The following is a 23,127-nucleotide window of genomic DNA, read 5'->3' on the forward strand; positions in this document are numbered from 1 at the left end:
TCACAACAGTTTACAATGAAGAAGATGGAGATCTAAAGGCACCACTGCAATGTTCACAGCCGCTGGGCAGCATGAATGAAACACATGCATCATGAATAGTCCGGAGCAGCTGTGACACAGCAGGTGGAGTGGGATTGGTGGTTCAATACGTTTATTGTGGGATTGGTGGTTCAATACTTGTGACATGTTGAATTATCCTTTAGCAGGACACTGAACTCCGAGTTCAGCAGTGTGTTGTATTGAAGCTTGCTGCCAGCAGAGAATGAAACTGTACAGCACAGTAACCCACTGTGACATCAGCCATTGGTTTGTAAAACTGTCAGCATGAAGCCTCAAGTTTGTAATTTGGCCGTCGCTATCCTGGTTTTTTGAAACCACAAGAAAAAGGTGGAGGAGAAGGTGGAGCTGAGGAGGAGTGAGAGGTGCTCTGTACTCCATCCTGATTGTCAGGCAGGTCGCCGTGTGTAGTACAGTCTGTCAATCACACAGTAGCCCCGCCTTAATGCATACCCTGCTTTATCGTCTATTTTCCTCTGAATGGACCATAAGCATCATGTTTATTGAGGGAGACTTGAAACTAGAGATTGAGACCATAAACTCATTAGGAAAACATTTACTGAGGTAATAACAAGTGATAAGTAGAGACATTTTCACATAGACTTCAATACAATCAGACTTCTTTTTGAAATCAGTGGAGTCGCCCCCGATGGTCATTAGATAAATGCAGGTTTAAGGCTCTTCTGCATTGGTTCACTTTTCAGACCTGGAGTCTGTGTCCATTTTTATAAATAGTCTATGGTTAAACTTAAAAAATAAATGTGGGTCAGAAATGAAAATACTGTAAAACAAAAAGGCAGCTCCACAACCTCAACCAAGAACAATATCTAGTAGTATACTGCAGATCAACAAAAGCAAAATGTTCTTCCATGAAAGGTGCAAGAGCAGTTTGCAGGTTTTTTTAATCAGAGGTGATTAAAAATTGCTCACAGGTACACAATTTATTTATTTACCAGATAACTTAACTAACTGAATGGTGACTTTCATTAAATGCTTTCATGGTCAACGCCCTTGTCCGTTGAACTCCACACCTCCAGTTCGTATAAATCTATAGCTGCCAAACCCAAGCTGAGATGACATCACTATGACATCAGGGATAATTGCCTCAGATTTCACAATATCTGAATTTCAGTTCCACATCGGCAGATAAATTATTACTCATTTCTGAAATAGCCCCCTATGGTCTCATCGTATGTTAATCCATCATCCGTCATCCATAAACCAGATATAAAGACCTGAAGAAAATTATTAACCTGTCAATCTGCCTTTAGTCAGTAAAATCTTTGGAGCTTACTGCAGTACTCTGTGCACTTTTGTACGTAGCATTATTAAGACTCTTAACTGTATTTTCATCCTCATTATATAATCATGTGTGGTTTTATCCCAATCTGCTCTATTTGCTCTAATTGTATTATTTTTAATATCACACTCTTTCATTTCTTCAGTGACCCAATTTTTCCATGGAGATCATTAAACTTTCATTTTATCTTTATCTTTCTTTTCTATCTTTAATGTTTTTTTTTCTCAATTACATGATGATGAAGACTAAGAGTTTTAAAAATGGAGCCTTGCAGGCAGGGTTCTTCCTTTATATCCTCTGTAAGTGTCTACACTGCCAACTGCTGTAAAGTGAATGGAGCGTAAATGTGTCCTGTCTTAATTGTTAAACAAATTAGAGCAGCCTCTTGTTGAACTTCAGCTCCAAATATGCCATGAATACCTTTTTTTTTCTTGAAGTGAAATGACCTTCGGAGTTTTATTTCCCCCTCAAGCAGTAGGTGAGGGAGCCCAGCAGAGACTCAGAGAGAGAGAGAGAGAGCGAGAGTAATGAACAGTGAATGTGGACCTGGTGGTTCGATGAGTGCAGATGATGAATGACCGTGGGGAGGGTGTGCAGGACCAGAGCACAAGCATAGCCATTTGTTACTCTGCTGTCACAAATGTATTTTTAATGAATGTGCACCTCTGACTCCTCCGCAGAGCTGGACTGTTCCTTAAGGCCAGTATGACCCCAATATTTTCTGTGAAGCGGCAGCTCTGAACAGGCCCGCTTTAGCTCCGGCAGTGTGATGTAAATAACCTTCCCCTTCTGTTTGCTGAAACCGTCACTCTAGCTCCTCATTATTATCCTTACCTGTGCCGAGAATAAGGGCCGTCCCTGTCTCTGAGCAGGAAGCAGGTGGGGAGGTTTCACCTTGAATTGCTTCTGTCTGCTGAGCTCTTTGTTTCTTAAAGATGTAGTTTTTCTTGGTAGGATAAGAAGTCCTTGGAAAAAAAAGAACCTTTTACACTCAGCGGCACAATCTCCTGAAATCATTTCAAATTCAAATTACTCGGGCCGCTCCTCTAAATCACCCTGCCTTTGTGGTGGTTATGTAAATACCTTTAGCTTCCACTTCTTGTTAGCTTTAACATGGGATCTCTTTAATAACCAACATGATTGACTTAGGAGAACATACAGGGGAGAAAGCAGGGGAGAGAGCAGGAAGGATACCTGCTGATTTCCTGCAGGCAAATGCCTTAAAGCATGCTGCTGACACTGACTTGTGATGAAGTCGAGAGGCGCACCAGGAGGAATACTGTCTATTTCCTGCAACAGTACACAGCGCCTCGGTCAGCTTGGATAAAACTAGGAGACTGATGTTCCCAGTAAAATTCACACACCTCTGTAATCCCCTTTTCACCTTTTGCATGTAGATGTGGGAACTGCAGGGAACACACACACACACACACACACACACTATACACACACTGCACATACCATCCTGGAGAAGACTGCCTCACTTTGGAGGAGACTGATGCATGAGATGACACACATGACACAAATCAACATGTGACCTGTGCTGACACCCAGGATGACACACACATCATTGCATTTGCTGTGGACCATCTGTGCTGTCACAGCAGCTCAGCAATCTCCTGACCTGGGTGGTCATTTACCATCAGTCTCCAGCCTCCAAAAAATGTTTTATGCAAGAAATAGATCCTGCAAAAAAAGCAGTTCTAAAACACACTGTAAAAAAAGAGTGATAGTTGACACTCTGAGCATACCTATCACAATAAAAGCACAAACAGAACAACAAAATACAGACTCTGTTCTCTCGTTACAACAGTCCATGGCTCTAAAATAACGTCAGAGCAATCCTTTATGATATTGTTACCTTTGTCCATTGCTATCTTTGAATAAGGAGGCTCTCCGTGTCAGGCTCTGACAGCTGTGAGTCTTTGACCTCCATGTATGTACGGTGTGTTCACTTAGTGTCTGTCCGGGGGGCTCACCTTGGAGCTGTTGACAGCTCCCCGCTGCTGAGAAAATGTTATGTGCAGTATCTGGACAGCAGAAGAAGTCACATACCATCCTGGGCTTGTTATAGTTGAGTTAAGGCCCATTGCTCCACAGGGAAAGAGGGGGGCAGAAATGAAATGACAGGGTGTTTACGAGGGCATCTCATTGTGGGTGGACGTCTCCGTGCAGGCGCCCCTCTGCCTGCCCGGACGACTGGTCTTGACAGAGCTCTCCCCCGATTCGAGGAGCAGCGGGCGGTTGTTCTTGTCTCTGTCTTGGTCTGTGACACAGGTCTGGTTGTCACTGTCAGAATAAACGAGGAGCTTCAGCACAGACTGTGTAGACACATTGATCAAAGGTTATTATTGTGATGATGTCGTCTATGATTCTGCTGCCACTAAACCTTGTAACTTCTAGAGTATTTATTATCACACATTTTCACACATGGATGATTTTTTTTTTTTTTTACTATGATTTTCTCATTCACATAATAATATCCAGCCCATATGGATTTATCATGTATCATATTTATTTTTGCAGTGATGAAAATTGATCATCCTCCAGCCAGAAGAAATCTTTTGAGACTAGAGACATTTTATTAAGAAGTGCAGCTCTTCAATCATCATATAAGGTACATTCAAATGTAAAATAGTCCACCTCTTAATCCTACCTATATCTATGGCTAATGGTAATTAAACTTCATGCGAACACAACAAACTACTAACACAAGACTTTACATATAGAAAAACTGCAGTTGCACACAGCACATGTCCATACCCGTCATGTCTTCCCGTTGCTATTGAGCTGTCTTCATAGATTTTCAGCATTGTTTCTGTGCGGTCATCATGATGCTCTTTAGGCTCCTGAAACCTAGAAAACACATTGTGATGTGTGATCACCTTCTTTAGTTGTCAGTGCTATTAAAAGACATGTCTGGAGTTGTTCTGTATTTTTCTTATTGTAAACAAATCCAACAAAAACAACAAAACCAACATCGTGTTAGTCTGTCTCTCTCTACTTTCTGATTTCCCCAGTGAGCCCAGTGGTTCCCACTGAAGACAGGTCACAGATATAATTATATCTAGAATTACCACCTTGTGGTTGTATGCCTCCACGACTCAGATGTTTTTTTGAGGTCACCGTGACCTTGACCTTTGACTTTTGACCACTCTAATCTAATCAGTTCATCCATGAGTCCAACTGGACATTTGTGCCAAATTTGAAGAAGTTCCATCAAAGTGTTACTGAGATATCATGTCCACAAGAATGGGACAGATAGACGGACAGACGGACTGACGGACAACCCAAAAACAATATGTCTCCAGCTCTGACTGCGGCCAGCACGGAGACATAAAAAGGTTATTTGAGGATTATTTTCAGCCACAGATAAAAACAAATCTGCTGCTGAGTGAGTGTTAACTGCAGCAGAACAGTGTGTGTGAAGTTAAACTACATTTCCCATGTTCCCCATAATGACAAAACACCAGTATAATGATGGAGCTCACTTTGTCTGGTGTCACTACACATTTGTTAAATGTTCAAGACTACAACTGACTACAACACACAGACACACACACACACACACACACACACACACACACACACACTCACACACACACACACAGTGGTACTGCATATCAAGAGAAGCTTCCCTTTCCTCTCCATCAGCGTCATCAGTCAGTGTGGCAGCAGATGGACAATATAAATACAACACCTGGGCTCCAGTCTCTCCTTGACCTTGGCAATGGACAGGATGTAGGGGCTGATCTGTCTGGTGATCGTGGTCAGGTAGACGTTCTCCTGCTTCAGCTGCATCAGGTCATGAAGCTGGGCTGCAGTCAGTAAACAAAGGAAATTAAATCAACTTAAATCGATCAATGACATGAGGAACAAGTGTGAATTCATGTTGTCACTGGTGAGGACAAACCTTCATAGATCTCCTGCTCATTAGTAACCCGCTGGAACGTCTCATCCCAGATCTGTGAGGAAATGAAGTAAATAAGCTGATTCTCAGGAAATCAAGCACTGACTCACAGGACAATTTAACAATTGCTGCGTTTATTTTACCTTTTTTCACTCTGCACTCTTAGCAGCCTGTGGGTGAGAGCTGGCGTGTTAGTATGCAGCGAGCTGCGCTGCCTGAGGACAAATGAGACTTTTTAGTTAGAAGTGTCAAAACATGAAGGTACAAGCTGACACACCTCTTCAAACATGACTCTCATAGTTTCCACGGTGGAGTACTGGGCAGTGATCTGGCTGTCAATGTGCAGCGACCTGTCCAGGATCTCGCCCATTTTATCTGTGTTGATGATGGAGTGATGCTTGGTCAGATCTCGGTGCAGCTCCTGGACCTGGTCCTTCAGATTCTGAATCTCTGTCTGGAGCGTCTATAAACACACACACACACACATCTACAGTATAGAAGACATGACACTGAAGAGGTGTTTCAGTGTCTTTACAGCAGCAGAGGTTTGATGGGTGTGCAGACGCCAGGTGAAGTGCATCCAAGCGTGAAAACCTTGTTGCCCACTAGACAGGTTGAAGATGAGTTTCCTGAGGAATTCGTGCTGCGTCACTTTGAGGATCACAGTCTACTATCATGCTTCCCAGGAAGAAAAGTTGCTGCAGCACTTTTAACTAATGTGGCAACAAATACAGGAGATTTATGAATGTTAAGTATGGACAAAACACTCACATTTTATTTTAAAACATGAAGTAATTCCAGTGAATTTATCCCAATGAATATATTCGTTGACTCTACATGACCATTAAAAACAACAAATAACCTCTTTATCTGTAGGTTTGCTCTGGTTCCATAGTAACAGGGAAATAAACACCTTTGAGTTCCTTGCAAATGTGCAATTCACTACACACTTGAAATACCATTCTGAATAAAAGCACAAGGTCACCGCCTGAATTGCAACTGTGAATCTGCTGTAACGCCGGTGACACGCAGCGCTCACCTTGTAGCTGTTCTCATAGTTGCGGCAGTGCTCGGTGAAGGGCGTCTCCCTCCCCTCAGCCAGGAGCACCTTGGTGCAGATGTTGCGGTGGGACGTGGGCCTTCGCCCCAACACAGAGCCCAGGGGCATCTCACTGAGAGATGGGGAGCGGCAGGACATGGAGAGAGGGGACTGGAGCCTAAGGTGAGGGAAGGGGGAAAAAAACATGACTGCCTTTTTTTTCTCGTGTTAATAACTGTGCTTTGACAGTTTTCGCCATCAGCATTACATTACCTGTAGCTAAGCTCCATCTCTTAAACCACAGGAGGGTTAAAGCTTCATATTGAATAAACTGAAACCCATTTTGGTCAATAACACTATTGCTGGCATCAACCTCTACACTCAGCTCTGCTCAGGTTGTATAGATTTTATATAAACATGCATCTATGTGCAGCTCTTCTTCAGGCCTAAAAACTCCTAGTGCAATATTCATTTTTCCCATTTACTGGCTTCCAGAGCTTCTACAGCTGCTATCAGTGGGGAATTATCTGCATACTGTATGAAAACAACACACCTTGATTTCTATTATTGAATGACACTTTCTACTTCACATGCAAGATATACAACTTTGTATACCTTCTCCATGTAGAATAAAATCTCAAAATATTCATTTTTATAGCAGTTTTTATGTAGTTTTCCTCAGTCAGTAAAATATCTGGATGCTTCTCAGTACAGCTACGTCTGCTGCTAAACTGCAGCTCAGAGCTCCACAGTGGTGTCCATCTCTCTGTTATAAGGTGAGTAAATTAAACAAATGTTGACTTGCTGCCTGAGCTGTGTTTCTATTAACTTCATCAAAACTCAGCAGTGGAAGATCAGATGTTTAAAACTAAACAACAGGTAAAGCAAATCAATCAGTTCTGAAAAAGAGTAAAAAAAGAAAACATTCAGTCGTTGTGAAGAGAATCAATGCACTCGACAGAAGCGAGAGCTCGTGCTGTCCGTCAGAGAGCTCGCATCTCTTCACCATCACCTTCGAGAAGTGTGTGAAAGTATGTAGCACGTAGCCTCTCACATTTATCTGGGTTCTACCAGAACCTGGTGCTGGATTCACGCCTGAAGCAGCCCTGAGGTGTGAATGCATCCCTCTCATGTTGCCATATGAATGCTGTCCTCTGAGTATCTGCGCTGTGTCTCTACACAGCCAATTACAGGGTTAGCCAGAACTAAAGCAGCAGCAGTATCAGTATCATGAAAGAACATGTCTGGACAACTTCTGCTCTGTGACATTATGATAAAAACAGGGTCAGTCATCAGGCCATCCACCAGTCCCTGCCCCGCTTGCATCCTGCATTAACGGCTGATAAGTGGTGGGGGGAACCTTTCAGACAGTAAATGAGGGACGTATCAGACACAACAACACTTTCAGTTGCTCTGAGTAACAGGCAGCAGTTTGGACGACCACGCAGTGAGGAGAAGCCTATCTCCCCCTGCGTCTGGGAACTGAAGTACGGAATACGATGTTAAATTGTGGAATCAAGCACATCGTGAAACCACTGTCATCTTTTCATCTTACAGCGGCACCAGTGTAAACAGATATTTGACCAAAACAGCAGACAGCCAGGCTGTGAAAACCACTTCAAAATCGACTTGAACCTTTACTCTAATCACAAATGTTTCAAGACATGCAGCTGGAAAGTTGCAAGTTAAGCCACATGTCATATACTCATGAAACTCCACTGTACGCAAGAGAAGTAGACTGCAATGACTTAAAAATGGTAAAATAGACGGAAATTTACCTGGGGTCTGGTGGGCTCTTACTCCTGCCTTCTTGCCTCTTGTTGATGCAACAGAGGACCTGTCTAAAACGTGTGTCCCCCTCTCCCTGCCATACACATGTCATCCTCGGCATATCTAGCTTCTGTCCTCCCACCAGTGACGCCAATTAAAGACTTTGCCCGTACTAAAGTGGTGACATCAGCGCCCTGGAACAAAGTGGCCCGGCCGCTCCTGTGAGCCAACTTCCAGATGAATCCTGGAGAGTTCTGTGAAAGTATGATAAAAATAGTGCCAGCCGGCCAGGCCGCCAATCCCTGCCCACTTTGCATCTTGCGCTGGCAGGACGCTGAACAAGTTGGAAAGGAGAGTTAGAGTCAGTATGCTGGCATTAGTGGGTGGGCTTGAGGACCTGCGAACAGTTGGGAGACGCTGATGTGGAAAAAAAAAAAAAATCAGGCAGGGGAGGGTGTGTGTGTACGTGGAGTGACGTGAGGCACAGAAAGGACAAAAAGCTTTTCTACTGATGGCTGTTTAAATAAAGATGAATAAAGGTGTTTAAATCAAGTATTAACTGGTGATTTAACACTATCTTTAAAGGAATATACGAAGTTAAAATACTGCATGGCTTTGATTAGATTTTCCCCAGATTGCAAGCAAGTAATAAAACATCTCTATCCAAGAGCTGACAGTCGCGCTCATCCATCCATCTCCTGAATGTTATCTGCCGTGTTCCTGGCCTGACCACAGCAGGACCACAGCTTTCTAAAACAGGATCCACTGCCTCCTTCTCACCCCCCCCCCAACACCAACCCCCGTGCAACAAGGTGACTTATGTAAACATACCAGTGTACAGAGCTAACAGACTGACATAAACTGCCATAGTGGGACTCAGCGTGGCGCCTCCTTTCCTCGCACTGCAGTCATGGCTGTCTACCATCTGTACTTGCAAACCATTTGGGGATTTTCAGTTTGGATGCTTCACAAGCGTGAAATGTTCTGGCCAAACCTTTTGCTTTCTTGGAAGAATCCAAATGATGCCATGGTGATATTCAGGCAGCGAAAGCACACTGTAAAATACAACCTCAAGAGGAAGGGACCAATTAGTCATTACATTCACGATATTTGGCAGCAGGTAAACGATCTTACCTTGTTGCTACACTCGCAGATCCAGCGACAGAGGGAGGGCAGCGCTGCCCCAGCAGCAGTAAGGGCTCGAGACAGCGGGCAAACTCACTTCTGTAGTCTGTGTTGATCTAATGGAAGACAGACACAGATCCAGTCATTTAGTCTTGTATTGATTCAAAAAGAGTTTAGAAAATGTGCACTTATATCTGACATTTTATTCTTGATGGTTTCATCACCACCAACTGAAATAAGAAAAAGAAAAAAAAGGGAAAATAAAGAATGAAAGAAGGAAAATTACAGTCGGGAAGTTCCTGATTCACACCCATTTCTACAGTCAATCCACAATATAATATAGCAACCACATAACATTAGCTATATATATGATATAATAATAACAGACATAATCATCACTATTTTCATTATCATCATTTAGATTAAAAACTGTTCAAAATAAATAAAGAACCATTTCCATTACTATAAAAGAAGAAAGGTCCAAACTCACTTTACTATATCTCTGTGTTTCCTATAACCGTTCAGTTAGTAAAGCAGAAACAAACTGTGATAAATGCTGATTAAATACTGTATCACTTCTCAGTTCATGAGATCTTTTCCATTTACTAACTTCAGTGTTGTCAGCAGCAAAAGCAGTGAAACTGGAAAAAGAAAAATAACAATTTTTGGCAAAATAATCTCAACTCAGGGTCTCTTTACAAGCTTTTTCCTGGGGCTTGGGTTAAGTGGACCTTGAGCTTCTTTCCGCTTCGAATGAGCCATTTTTGAAACCACTTTATCAGTTCTGACGCAGATGATGGCTGTTTTGAATTTTTGTTTTCCTTTCAATAATATATTGGTGACATGCTAAAGCACCATGGTTTCTGCTTCTGCTTTGTGATGTTTTTTACTTGTTTACTGTTGTAAAGATCTCTGGTCATAAGGCTTGTATGTGTATGTTCCATCATAGGTTTTATTACTGTTCCTGTAATTTATGCTGTATCCTTCCATATGTGGTTTTTGTATGTCTTGTTTCTTCTAATGCACAGTGTGTGTCTGGCTAAATCTGGCACCTTTACATCGTATTGACGTGAGCTAATGTGTGTTGTTTCTAATAGATCAATAAATGGATAACGCTCCCTCCCATTAAAAGCCACTAATCTCAGTTTCTTATATGAAAAAATGTTTCTGGGCTTAAGAGCCTCAGACAAAAAAAAAAAAAAACAGCACTAGTGAAACAACCACTCAGTGTTTCGCAGTGGTTTTCATTCTCAGTGTAACCTTTTCCGTCATGATCCAGCTCTGGATCAACACTGTTCCCACTCACTTTGCTGCTCTGCACTGGTCTCAGTCGATGAGGGAGCTTGACAATCCTCTTCAGCCGCTCCATTAGTTGCTGTGTAAGCAAGAACACCCGGGTGTGATTCAGTGACCTGTTTCACCTCGCCGGGACATTACGGACAGCCTCCATTTACAGAGCAGTTGTGTAACTTCTCTCTGGCCGACAAAACTTCCCCAGAATAAACTCTTTGAGATCTTTGTGATAAACAGTAGAATCACTGATAATGAAGTGTCAGCCATAGTGTACAGTCAAGTATACACACAGCATATCAACATTTAACTTTAATTACATTCATTTATGTTGGTTTACAATATTCTGTCTAATTAACTTTTTGACAAATTTTTCCTTCCCACTCCTCATATTTTACCTGTTTGTGTCTCCTATTGCAGTGGAGTAACTCTATAGTCATATTTCAAAAAATATGACATGCAATAATAATAATAATAATAATAATAATAATAATAATAATAATTAACATAATTCCTGGTTTACATTCCTCCAATTGCTGCTGTACTCACGTAGCCCATGTCCAAAAACTCAAACTTGTTGGCTGAGCTGAGGAAGGCCGAACAGGTGACGAGATGAACCTAAAAAACATCCGAGATTAAAAGTTAGATGATGATGTTAAATGACATGACAATCATCCCACAACTAACTGCACACTTAGCTTTCTGTGTGATCATTACCTTCGATAGGCAGCGGTGGAAAGTAACAAGATTTTACTCAGTTAGTTTTGAGATACTTGTACTTTACTTGAGCATCATTTTATGCAACATTAAAACATATGAGAAGCTTATAAAATACAGTGTACCGAGAATTGCTGTGGTTAAAATAGTTGTTCCATACATTTTTTGCTTGTGACGCCTTATTAAAAAAAAAAAAAACAGCATTTAGCTCAGGCTAATTGTGAGGTTTCAGATGTCTGTGAGCTGGTAGCAGTTCCAGCAGTGATTTCCTCTTAAATAGTTTCATTGAAATAAACATTCATGGCTCCAAAATGTTACGTTAGTCAATGTTTTCTGAAAAGTGACACATTTTTTTCTTCTTTCCTTCCCCATTAATCATCTCACGTCCATTCAGATTTAACTGGAGTATTTTAACTTTGTTGCATTTGCACCTTTACTTAGGTGAAGAATCTGATTGGCTCTTATGATCATTTGTGACCAGCTTTGTCTGGTCACTATTTATGAGGTCAGATCTTTATTTTACTCTACCTGGAGGGTTGGTAATAGGGCAGTAAGGTGTGAGAGTTGTTCCTTTAGTGCTTTCTCCTTCTCTTCGTGTTGACTGCAGACACACACACACACAAACACATGAACATGTAACGCTACACCTCTGCTGAAATACACAGAGGATCCAGCTCAGAAGGTGCAACCACAAACAGCACGCTCCATATTTCCAGAAGCTAATCTATCTGTCTTCTCCCGTAACAAACACACAGGCGCAGACACAGGGCCGGACACACAAAGCCTGACATAAATAGCCTTTAAAACCCTTCCGGGAACACAGCCACTGGAGGGCTTCCAGGCAATGGAGAGAGAGAGAGAGGGAGAGAGAGATGGAGGACAGTGGGCACAAAAAATCTCATTAAAGATCACCGCAGAGTGCAACCTGATACACTCACTCACATGCACGGAATTGTTTTCATTCAATCATGGACACGTATACATGGAGCGCACACTGAAAAAGAAAAGTGCCTTTTGGACGCGCAGATTCCTAGAGAAAGTAGAAACCAGGAGAAAAAACAAATTTGACGTCTGTGTATCTTCAAATACAAAAACTTATTTCAGTGATTACTCATTAATCTTCCATGAAATGTAACTGATGTGCAATAATTTGGTTTTGGAGACTAATTAGTTGCACACCTTGGATGACATTAAATCAAACTTTAATGATTCCTGAAGGGATGTTGCACATTTTTTAATTACTTTACTTGTGGGTTAATGCTAAATTAATGGTTTGGGAGGCTCACACAGGCCCTTTATTGCAAGGTAATTTCTACATTGTTTATCACTTTAAAGTCTCGTGACTGCAAAAGTAAACAGCTGCAGTGTTAGTAGCACAGAGATACAAGTTACTCATGTTCAGTAGGCTGCAGCTGGTGCAAAATGTACAGTTCTACAGGTTTTCTACAGCTTGCTGCAGTTGCTGTTATTATCACTATGGACTTGAGAAAGTGTATAGTTTATATACTATAGTAGTCGCATACTAATACTTTTCAGTGGGCTTCATTTTCATTGACTGGATCCAGGCACAAGCTGCCACAGACTGTACCATCTTGAACACTGTAATCCCACAGAAGTGTTTTTTATTCAGAATAATGCTTTGTTGAAAGGAAAATCACCTAAGAAAATGTGCTTGGTGAGGATAAAGATTCTTTCAGAGCGTGCAGGGCGCTGCTATTCATCACCCTGAGTACAATGCAGCAAGATACAAAGGAAACCGTATGAGGTGACCCAGTGACAGCAGGATAATAGCATTGCAATTTAGTAAATATTGAGACATGAGCTTTGTGGCAATAAAAGAACATTTTTATATAAGAACTGTAAATCTTTATATATTTCATTTTACCTCTGAGCTGCTCTCAGAAGAATCTTCTTCCTCTCTGCTAGTTTCTCCTGTAAGATAAGAGCAGAGAAAAAGCCCCTTTTATTCCTTACACTGATGTGAAAATGGCCTTGAGCTCTTAATTCCTAATGAATTTTCAAGACTGTGTAAAGAAAATAGGTGTAAATTCCACATTGTGGTGACTCCTCTGTTGGGTTTTTTCATTATTCAAAGAAAAATACACTCTTCCCCTCACAATTAGGTTAACAGAGACATCCAGTGGCCAAGCAGTGGTAAAGGTGTCAAAGGGAGCAACTTACACTGCACACTAGTGTCAGCTGTTTGTTTTGGTTCGGGAAAACATGAGGAGTGTATTTATACGCACATCACATGTAGGTGCGAGACTATTGGAGATCAGCGAAGATAAAAAGAGAAAAGTCAATTAGATGGAGTTATATTTTGGGTGCAGCTTCTTGTTGATAGCCATCCAGCGTCTCAGTGAGTGTGTTAAGGAAAATATGATGCATACAAGTGAAGTTTTTCCGGTGAAATATGTTTTAATGCTTTTGGGTTTGGGATATTTTTGATAGATTTGATTTATTATTATCTCAGTACTTCGCTGTTTGGGATTGATGCATTTTGCTTGGGTATTTATTGGGTTAATAATTGTTCTGGGATGTTTATCCCCTGGGCGGGTAGGATAATTAACCACACCTATCATCATAGTCGTTATCAGCCTATTGGTATATCCTGTTTATGGATGTAGTCGTCATTTTGACTTGGGACCTACTGGGACTCAAACGTCATCCAGTTAAATACATTTTTGCTTTGGAGTCAACGTGCAGGTGTCACTCAAACAACATTTGAGGGAAACACATCACATCAGGATCATTATATGACCTGCAAGCTGTTGAACAGACTGCAGATTGCACTCTCTTCTTCCTCCACATTCAGACACACTTCTCCTATCATGGCTCTCAGCAGGACGATTGCCTCTCGAGCCGAAGTCTGCAGCTCCTTCACCACCTGCAGGGGGAGGAGGAGGCTCACTGTCAGTGAAGGGTGGTGGTGCCTTATTTAACTGAAATGAATTTTTCATTACAAGCTTTATCACAACTTCAAGCTCAAGGACATAGTTATTTTAGCTGAGGCTACTTAACTGTACAAATATACAGATTAAAGCTGATTGAGATTTGAGATTTTTATTTCAATGTTTTTTTTGCAGGGTTTTAGGCAGAGCACGTAGAGCAGGAACCCAAACCCACACCTGCTCTTGTGAATATGTCATCATTTTGTTGCTAACATCACAATATAATCATACACTTTAAAACTGCCAAGCTTTCCTTGGCAGGACTAAAATAATAATAATAATAACAATAATAAAATATTGTTCTTAAAAACAACAAGTTTACATGTGTATATATTCAAATTACAAAACTAATTTTGAGTGCACCTACATTGCACCTCACAATGTCTTTGCCATGGCTGAGTGCCTGAATTATTTATAATGCTAAATTGTTTCCTTGAGTGTTATAAATATGTAGATGAATAGACAGGACTCTCTCACCAGCACAGCCTGGTCCAACATCTCACAGCCCTGCATGTAAGCCGTTTCAATATCAATGCAGTGAGTGCGACTCTCCCTGAGGTAAACAAACAACACTGGATTTAATGTGGAGAGGGGAGGAGAGGAGAGGAGAAGAGACAAGACCAGAAGAGACAAGGAGAGGAAAGTAGAGGAGAGGAGAGGAGGGGAGGAAAGGAGATAGGGGAGAGGAGAGGACAGAAGAGGACAGGAAAGGAGACAAGAGGAAAGGAGAGGGGAGGAGAGGAGAGAAGAGGTGAGGAGACAAGGAGAGGAAAGGAGAGAAAAGGAGAGGAAAGGAGAGGAGAGGGGAGGAGACAAGAAGAGGAGAGGAGAGGAGAGGAAAGGACACAAGAAGAGAGAAGAGGGGACAAGGAGAGGAAAGTAGAGGGGAGAAGAGAGGACGGGAGAGGAGACAAGAAGAGCAGTGAAAAGAAGAGAAGAGGAGAGGAGATAGAAGAGAGGAGAGGAGACAAGGAGAGGAAAGGAGAAGAAAGTAGAGGAGAGGAGAGGACAGGAGAGGAGGGAAGAGAGAGAAGAGAAGAGAACTTCTGACAGTCACACGTTGTAGTGGATTCACTCACACTTGCATGTCTCTGAAACACTTGATACAAAGCATCGACTTATTCTCCGTAGAGAACAGGATGTAGGGCTCCTCGTGGAGAGCTGTGGAGACACAGACGTCATCAAACAGGCTTCAGAAATCAAACACAGGTTGGTTGACAAAACCAAGTTTACCACCATTCATCGAACTTCCATGAATTACCCACCACATTGCTTTTGTATGAGAATATGATTAATATGTAGCCCAAGAGATTCAAGCAGAGAACAGGAGGGACTGCGGTTCTTATGAGCAACACTGTGTAATCAAGCCTTGTTGGCCTGTATTTCTTTGGGAGTAAATTACAGGCGGCACTCACAGCACTTCCTGTGTTTGGCTTTAGTGCGTTTGGCCAAGGACACAATCTCATGGTGAGAAAACATTCTGGCCTTATGAGTCAGCTCCCTGCAGGTGCTGCACAGTGGTTGGCTGCAAGTGTTACAGAAGTACATCATCCCTGTGTCCTGTACAGAAAAAAAGAATAAAACATGCAATTATAATTTTTATTGTTTAATTCTACACAGGGCAAAAAAAATGTCTTCAAGCCACTATGTATAGAATATCTGGCAGCACAGAATCTGCACATTTGAGGTGAATGAATAGAGGGCACCATTTTTTTTTACCAGGATTATCTAATTTCTCTACAAACAAAAAGATGCCACCAGAAATAATTTAACTGACATTAAAATCACATAAAGAAAATTCCACTGATTGTGGCTTTAGCATTGTGTCGACAAAAAGCTGGATTTATCCCCCTTTAAGCTTATGTTTCTCTTTTATGTCTTCAGACATAAAGAAATACAGGACTCATGTGCTCTCTGTATTACTGATATGGTCTTTAATATTTGGGCTTTTTCACTTCCTCTGTGTTACTGAGAGTCACCAACATTTAGTGGTAAAGCTTTATTTTGAATGTCCGTGTGATGCCTAAATATTCTTTCAGCTTTACACTGAGCCAAGGGTTTTAGTACCTTTTTGTTACTTTCCTGGTCACAGTTGGCACACTGGACGGTCTCCTCAGTGTCGGCATTGTTGTCAACAAGGAACTTCAGCAGACGGTCTTCTGGTGGGAGGGCGTTATTCCCTTTTACTATGGATGGATATCTGTGGCAAAGGACACAGTGTCGGACAGCTTGGGTGACATTTAGAGAAAATCATGACATTTATGTTGGGACTATCCAGAAAAGTAATCTGATGCAAAATAAAGAATGACAGTGAAGTGAAGAGAGGAGCTCCTGTTCTACTGATTTTGTTGTACAATGCTAAAAGCCTGCAACCTTGTTTATTTATTTAGAGATACTAAATAAAAATTGATCACCACACCTGCACACAGGTGATCAGTTGTGTGTAGACAAAAAAAAGTCTACACACAACTCACTAACATTCCCACAAAGTTCATGAGTATAAATCCAGCAACACATTTAAAAAGGAAAAAGAAACTAGTAGCAATAACAATCAAGAAAACTCAAGTATAACAAAATCCGTCTAATCATTCAGCATTATAATCACAACTGATTGAATCTCCAAGGCCTCACAACTGAATAAATTCTAAATGTAAGGAGAAAACACAATATGTACCAGCTTATATGTATATACCCTTACAGATGAAAAAGCAATTTAAAGTGCTGTAACTGAAACATAAAAGGCATCAAAAAACACAAGGCGATAAAAACAAAAATACATACACATTTAAAAGTGTCAAATAAAATAGAAAAACAAATATAAAAAATAAAAAACAGTTAGTTACAGCGCATCTATAATGCAATGCAAAGTATGAATAAATAATCCTCTAAAATAGCCTTAAATATAATTTGAAAACCCTGTCTAGTCGCCCTGCCTGCAGCAGAAACTCCGGGATAGTTTTGTGCAGTACCGCCACAAAGCGGAGGGGGCAGCAGGAGCTTCCTGCATCCCGCCGACCAACGAAGAAGAAGATGCGGAAGAAGCTGTACAACATGATGAAACCAAACGTGTCCCGACGGTAGGGCTCGACGTTAGTTTTCTAGAAAGTTCCAGCACAATACATCTTTGAACGAGCGGCGACAGTGCGTCTTAACAGTTTGACCACGGTGGGAAACATATTCGACCTTCAAAATGTCTGTTATCTCCGAGGAAAATGTCCGAGGCGGGAGCCTTTTCAAGGATATCAGCGCCGACGACGAAGACTGGCAGCCCACCGTGATCGAGAGTCTGTGCATGAACTGCTACCAGAACGGCTCGACTCGCTTGCTCCTCACCAGAATACCTTTCTTTAAAGAAATCATCGTCAGCTCTTTCAGCTGCGGCAACTGCGGCTGGTCGAACACTGAAATCCAGTCTGCAGGCCGGATCCAGGACCAAGGCGTCTGCTACACACTGAGAGTCAAAACAAAGCAGGACTTGAACCGGGAGGTTGTGAAGGCAGACAGCGCGACCACCAGGATCCCTGAGCTGGATTTTGAAATCCCTCCCTTCACCCAGAAAGGCTCACTTTCTACCATTGAGGGTCTCCTAGACCGAGCAGTTGCCGGGCTGGAGCAGGACCAGCCTGTCAGACGAGCCACTGACCCAGAGGTGGCTGACAAAATAGAGGAATTCACCCAGAAGCTGAGGAAGCTCAAGGATGTTGAAAGTGAATTCACTCTGGTGATTGAGGATCCGTCCGGCAACAGCTTTGTGGAGAATCCATTCGCGCCTCAGAGAGATGAGGCTCTCGCTGTGTCCAGGTTCAAGCGGACGGTCCAGCAGGATATGCAGCTGGGACTCAGGGCTGATGATGATGTGGAAGAGGAACCAGCAGGCAACGACCTGGAGACCATGAGAAATGAGGTTCTGGTCTTCAACACTAACTGCCCAGAATGCAACGCTCCGGCCTCGACCAACATGAAGCTGGTGCAGATCCCTCACTTCAAAGAGGTCGTCATCATGGCCACCAACTGCGACAGCTGCGGCCACCGGACCAATGAGGTGAAATCAGGTGGAGCCACGGAGGAGCTCGGCACCAAGATCTCCCTGCACATCACCGACCCTTCAGACATGACCCGAGATGTGCTCAAGTCGGAGACGTGCTCCGTCATCATCCCGGAGCTGGAGTTTGAGCTGGGGATGGCAGCTCTGGGCGGGAAGTTCACCACCCTGGAGGGGCTGCTGAAAGACATCAAAGACCTGATCGTCTCCAAAAACCCCTTCATCTGCGGCGACAGCGGCACCTCGGATCGGGTGCAGAGGCTGAATGAGTTCGGAGAGAAGATAGACAAGGTCATCGCTGGAGAAATGAACGCCCATATCGTCCTGGATGACCCGGCGGGCAACAGCTACCTGCAGAATGTGTACGCCCCAGAGCCTGATCCTGAGATGACTGTGGAGAAGTACACCCGCTCGTTTGAGCAGAACGAAGACCTCGGTCTGAATGACATGAAGACTGAGGGGTACCAGGAGGAGAACTGAACCGCCAGCAGAAAGGACTCGATCATGTCTCGATCAGATCTTGACATAAACCCAGTGTAATTACATTGCTCCATATTTTCTGTCATTTTCATACACTTTTAGTTAAACGCTGGCTGATTGGTTGTACCCATCCATATGTTAATCAGCGAGAGAAATCCTCAGTTATCTAAATTAAAGTTATCTACAGTGAAATAAATTAAATATAAAATCACTTAACTAAAGAAACCTGATTTGTATAACAACACAGAGATGATGCTCTTACTAAAGATAAACCTGGTGTTTATTGTATTCTTGTGACCACCCAGAAGATGGCGCTGTTATCTTTCATTAAAAATGTTTTCTGTCAGTGGACCACACACTGTGTGACAAATTAATCTTTTTACACACCTGCGAGCATGACATCATCTAAATAAAGCGATATCTAAATTGATAGTTAAGCCGTGCTCTTTGATTTGGCAGATGTTGACAGACAACACGTTTGGGTTACTGTTGTATTTATATTCAAATAGTAATTTTCTGCACTAATCTGCATAATTAGTCTGAAAAACTGCCAGAATCTCTACTGTATTATGAACAGATTGACTGAATTAAATGCTTCTGAATTGTTGGTGCGTTCATAGATTTACGGGACAGTTTCTAAAGGATTGTTTTTTGTGTAATTAAAATCTAAGTCTGCAACTAAGTATTGTTTTCAGTTTTAAGGAACCTTTTTGAACGTGAAATGCCATGAAATAGTGAAAAATGCCTATAATTTTTCAGATGCCAAGGTGGCATATTCAGAGTCCCCATTTTGTTCTAACTATTAGTCCAAACTCAAAAGATTCAGTTTACTAACAAGTGTGACAAAAAGAAGTATCAAATCTTTACATTGAAGAGGTGAGAGCCAGAGAATATTTTTGCTGGATGGCCTGACTGAACTGGTAGTTAAATAGGTTCTGACTAATTTTCTGTTGATGAATCAACAAATCATTTCTCCCCTGTTAACTATTAGATTAAACATAATCTTAACTAGTCCTCATTTAGAGAGATGGAGAGTTATAAATCAATCAAAAAAAAAAAAACCCAAAACATTTAATCTCAGGCTGAGGAGGACAACATGCAATATCTAGTGGGGTTTTTTTCCACATTGGCCCCATTTGCACAGACCTATTTGATTATTATTGACTAATATGCTGTTTGCCTCATTTTGATTCAGTTGCAGTGACGCAAACCCCCATCCCTCCTGTCTCTATGCTGTCCATGCAAGTTTTATCTAGTTTTCATAGCAACGGACATCTATTGTGTTCTACTAATAGCAGAGTAGTGAATTCCTAGATTACATGGTTCTTGAGTGAGCAGCTGTCAGAAGGCTGCTGCTGCTGATGGAAATAGTAGCTGCCAGGCAGTGGGCCCCTGCAGCCTGAGCCCAGACAGCAGAGCTCGGTGGCTCTGTGCCTACTGGGTTATTTTCAAAGAAAAACAGTGACTGTCTCCTTTTCCCCCCTCATTTCCCATCACTTTAAGCTATTAATAAAAACACTGTTAACTGTATAACTTTCACTTACGCTGCTGACAAGCACAGAAGAAGAACCTCAGATAGCTATAAGAGATCATATCTGAGGAACCTTATATGAACAGCTGAGAATAATGGAGTGACATCAGAGCTCATCCTCAACATTTGATTCTCAGATGTTTTTGTCCACACACAAGAGAAAGAAAAAATGTGGGTCAAGTTGTATCTGACACAACAGAAAAGAATTATTATATAATCACCCTACAGAGGAGGTCAATATCTATACACCCCTGTGTGCTTTGAAGGGTACAGTTAATACTGTAGACCTGAAGGTGACTAAACCACAGGTCATTCCTTAATAGGGGATAAAATGGATTTGTATCATGTGACTGCTTTTGATTGCCCTAAGCTGCTGGCACTGGCGCCAAATGCCAGTATGCTTTGTTTGCTGTGTGACTGGTCTTAATGGAACTTTCTGGCCCTGCGAAGTGTTTGGGCCAAGGGCTAAATCAGAGACTGGGACGACCCTGCAGCTGTTCCAGCCACTCAGTCCTGCCCTAACTACCCAGGCCAGCAATGGATCACTGAGCAGCCCCCTAAAACCTAAACAGAGTGACTTGAAGCTCTCTGAAACCAATGGGATTCTCCTCAAATCTCCTGAATGAACCAAACCAATCTACTAATCAACTTATGCGGAACGAATCCCTTTGAGCAATGCTGCCCAAAACTGGGGCTTGTGGGAAAAATTTGGCTTCTCACACAAAAATTATGACCCTCCGTGGGGTTTCAAGGAGCAAAATGATATTTTACTAGGAAGTTAAACTGCTTAATCATGTTTGAGCAGTTTGAGATCACCAGCTCATTATACAGCATCACCAAATTTCCACATAATAAAAGCTGTGGGAGGTTGTAGTTCAAATTCAGTGTGCCTGTAGTCCAGCAAAACAGTCAGAGATTGACCTTTGGCCTCCGTATTGTCAGTTTGTTTGGGGATCTCCGGCTTAGAAACACAGTTGTAACGTCTAGGCTCAGATATCCTAATCAGACACCAGAACACCATGTTCAGCTTCCATTTTCAGTTCAGAAACTTGATTGAAACCTTCATATTTTTGAGGGTTTTTTTAAAACTTATTGTTAACATATAAAGTGTTTTCTGTGGAACGTTAAAATAGACAAAAAGCCTCAGATCAAAGTGTCGGTCTATATTGCAATCGCATTGTGGAGATAAAGAACATGGATTTAGGTTCTCCAGAAATTAAAGAGACTTTTACATTGCTCTCAAGATTGACAATCTATATGCAGCTTGAATTGGTCCTGATCAAGCTCACAGTGCTATCTCTTACCCACAGAGGGGGCAGGTGAGACGGCTGTCATTGGTCCGGCCTCGTAGGCAGCGGGCACAGAAGATGTGGTAGCAGTCCAGCAGACATGGGGACTGGTACTGCTCATGACACAGGTGACACATCAGGGGGTGGACGTTAGTACAATCCACATTATACTGACTGTCCAAATTGGTGAAGATTCCTCCTGCCATCTGTAAACAGAGTGTGTGCATAAGAAAAGACTGTGGGTGTATCACATGATTGAAAATTTATCACAAGTAAACTAAAAAGCGTTAGCATATGTTACGGTATTGAATAAAAGTCCAAATATTCCAATAACTATAAGAGAGGTTTAGCCAACAGTGATATGAAACACTTTAATCAAGACAGTCAGATATTAATGAACAAGATGAATTTTTTTTTTCATTTACCTTGTCGGATATGTAACACGTGCCCAGATCTTCAGTGACAACACACAATCCACGGATGGCTAAAAAAAAAACACGCTTATAATAAGACTTTATCAACACTGAAATTATATTCAGCTAACAAAACCTATTGTAAATGCAGCAGGAAGGTCTGCAGAAAGCACAGAGAGCCACTGTCTTACCTTTCAGTGGTGCTATCAGCTACCCCCTGCAGGAATGACAGCAATGCAGAAACTCTTCAATAGTAGGCCGAAGGGGTCCCTCTGCCAGGCAGCTGACAGCACACACATAATGCCAGCCCCCACGTGTTGTCAAAGTGCAAAAGGGACATTTAATATTGGTGTCCCATAAAGTTTTTCTATTGCTGTAAATGCAGTTCTCCTATTTCTAATGTCATATTATATTATATTACTCTTATCACATCTTGGACACCACAGCAGGCTGACTGGAGAGAAAGGGCTGGGAATTACAGCAGCGCAAATCACTGAATGGAATACTTTCATTTTGTCATATAGAGCTTTATTTTGAAGGTCTTTGTAAGGCTTGTTTTAGAAAAGTGCTATTTATTGAAAGTAACTATGCAATTTGGTGTTAAGAAGTGCTAAGTGTAAATTCAAGTAAACATTCGTTCATTTTTCTTTTATTATAGGAATGTCTATTCTAAACACATCTTGGCTTTATCTTTCAAGTTGTCAAATATCTTTTTTTTTTTTCTGCTGTGATGTGACTCCCAAGGTTAAGATAACAGTTAAAAGAAAATATTAACTGGTCACTGTTATCCCTTTAATTAGCTCACATTCACACAATTCTTACCAAAAATGTATAAGAAACTATTAGGAAATAAGGATGGAAAATAAACCATGAGCAAATAATCTTGACTCAAGATCCACTTACTAGTTTTTTCAGAAACTCATGGTCTTCATCAGCTGATTGTCATGGGGATGGCCCAGTTGTTTAATATCAGTCAAATATGATCCATTTGTTGGACACATGTTTTGCTATTGTTATATCTGTAATATTTACACTGAATAAAGCTCATACACATATGTCAATCATTGTTGAAAGCGCAGCTAATTTTTGTGAAAAACTATCTTAACCCTCAGGTTGATAAATTACTGACTGAGTAAATAATAACATGTCGATAATTGTTAGCCTATTAATTGTAAGAGATAATTATCATATTTCTTTTTTTTTTTTTAAGATA

General features: G+C 41.6%; 2 protein-coding genes across 5 annotated transcripts; one reads left to right on the forward strand and one right to left on the reverse strand.

Moving 5' to 3' along the window:
* Positions 1–320: 320 nt before the first annotated feature.
* On the reverse strand, positions 321–23,111 carry rnf207a (ring finger protein 207a). 4 transcript variants are annotated; one of them, XM_071493564.1, is made up of 20 exons: positions 22,818–23,111; positions 22,106–22,197; positions 21,927–21,985; positions 21,517–21,707; positions 16,227–16,359; positions 15,575–15,719; positions 15,239–15,320; positions 14,637–14,712; positions 13,970–14,095; positions 13,094–13,140; positions 11,737–11,809; positions 11,041–11,109; positions 10,508–10,576; positions 9,211–9,317; positions 6,307–6,484; positions 5,545–5,730; positions 5,271–5,322; positions 5,058–5,175; positions 4,121–4,213; positions 322–3,646 (listed from the first exon to the last, which is right to left on the reverse strand). In XM_071493564.1, the coding sequence occupies exons 4-20, from the start codon at positions 21,705–21,707 to the stop codon at positions 3,493–3,495; spliced, it is 1,899 nt and encodes a 632-aa protein (XP_071349665.1). In that variant the 5' UTR covers positions 21,927–21,985; positions 22,106–22,197; positions 22,818–23,111; the 3' UTR covers positions 322–3,492. The 4 variants fall into 4 exon arrangements, with proteins under 4 accessions (XP_071349666.1, XP_071349665.1, XP_071349664.1 ...); XM_071493565.1 differs by having other exon boundaries at positions 321–3,623; positions 22,106–23,111; XM_071493563.1 differs by having other exon boundaries at positions 22,106–23,111.
* zpr1 (ZPR1 zinc finger) lies at positions 17,171–19,111 on the forward strand. The gene has a single exon (XM_071494593.1). It carries the CDS (start codon positions 17,350–17,352, stop codon positions 18,679–18,681), a length of 1,332 nt encoding a protein of 443 aa, XP_071350694.1. The 5' UTR covers positions 17,171–17,349; the 3' UTR covers positions 18,682–19,111.
* Positions 23,112–23,127: the final 16 nt, after the last annotated feature.

The sequence above is a fragment of the Trachinotus anak genome, unplaced genomic scaffold (assembly GCF_046630095.1).
Source record: "Trachinotus anak isolate AG129_WGS33_773 ecotype Australia unplaced genomic scaffold, CSIRO_AGI_Tana_v1 ptg000013l, whole genome shotgun sequence".
Classification (NCBI taxonomy): domain Eukaryota; kingdom Metazoa; phylum Chordata; class Actinopteri; order Carangiformes; family Carangidae; genus Trachinotus; species Trachinotus anak.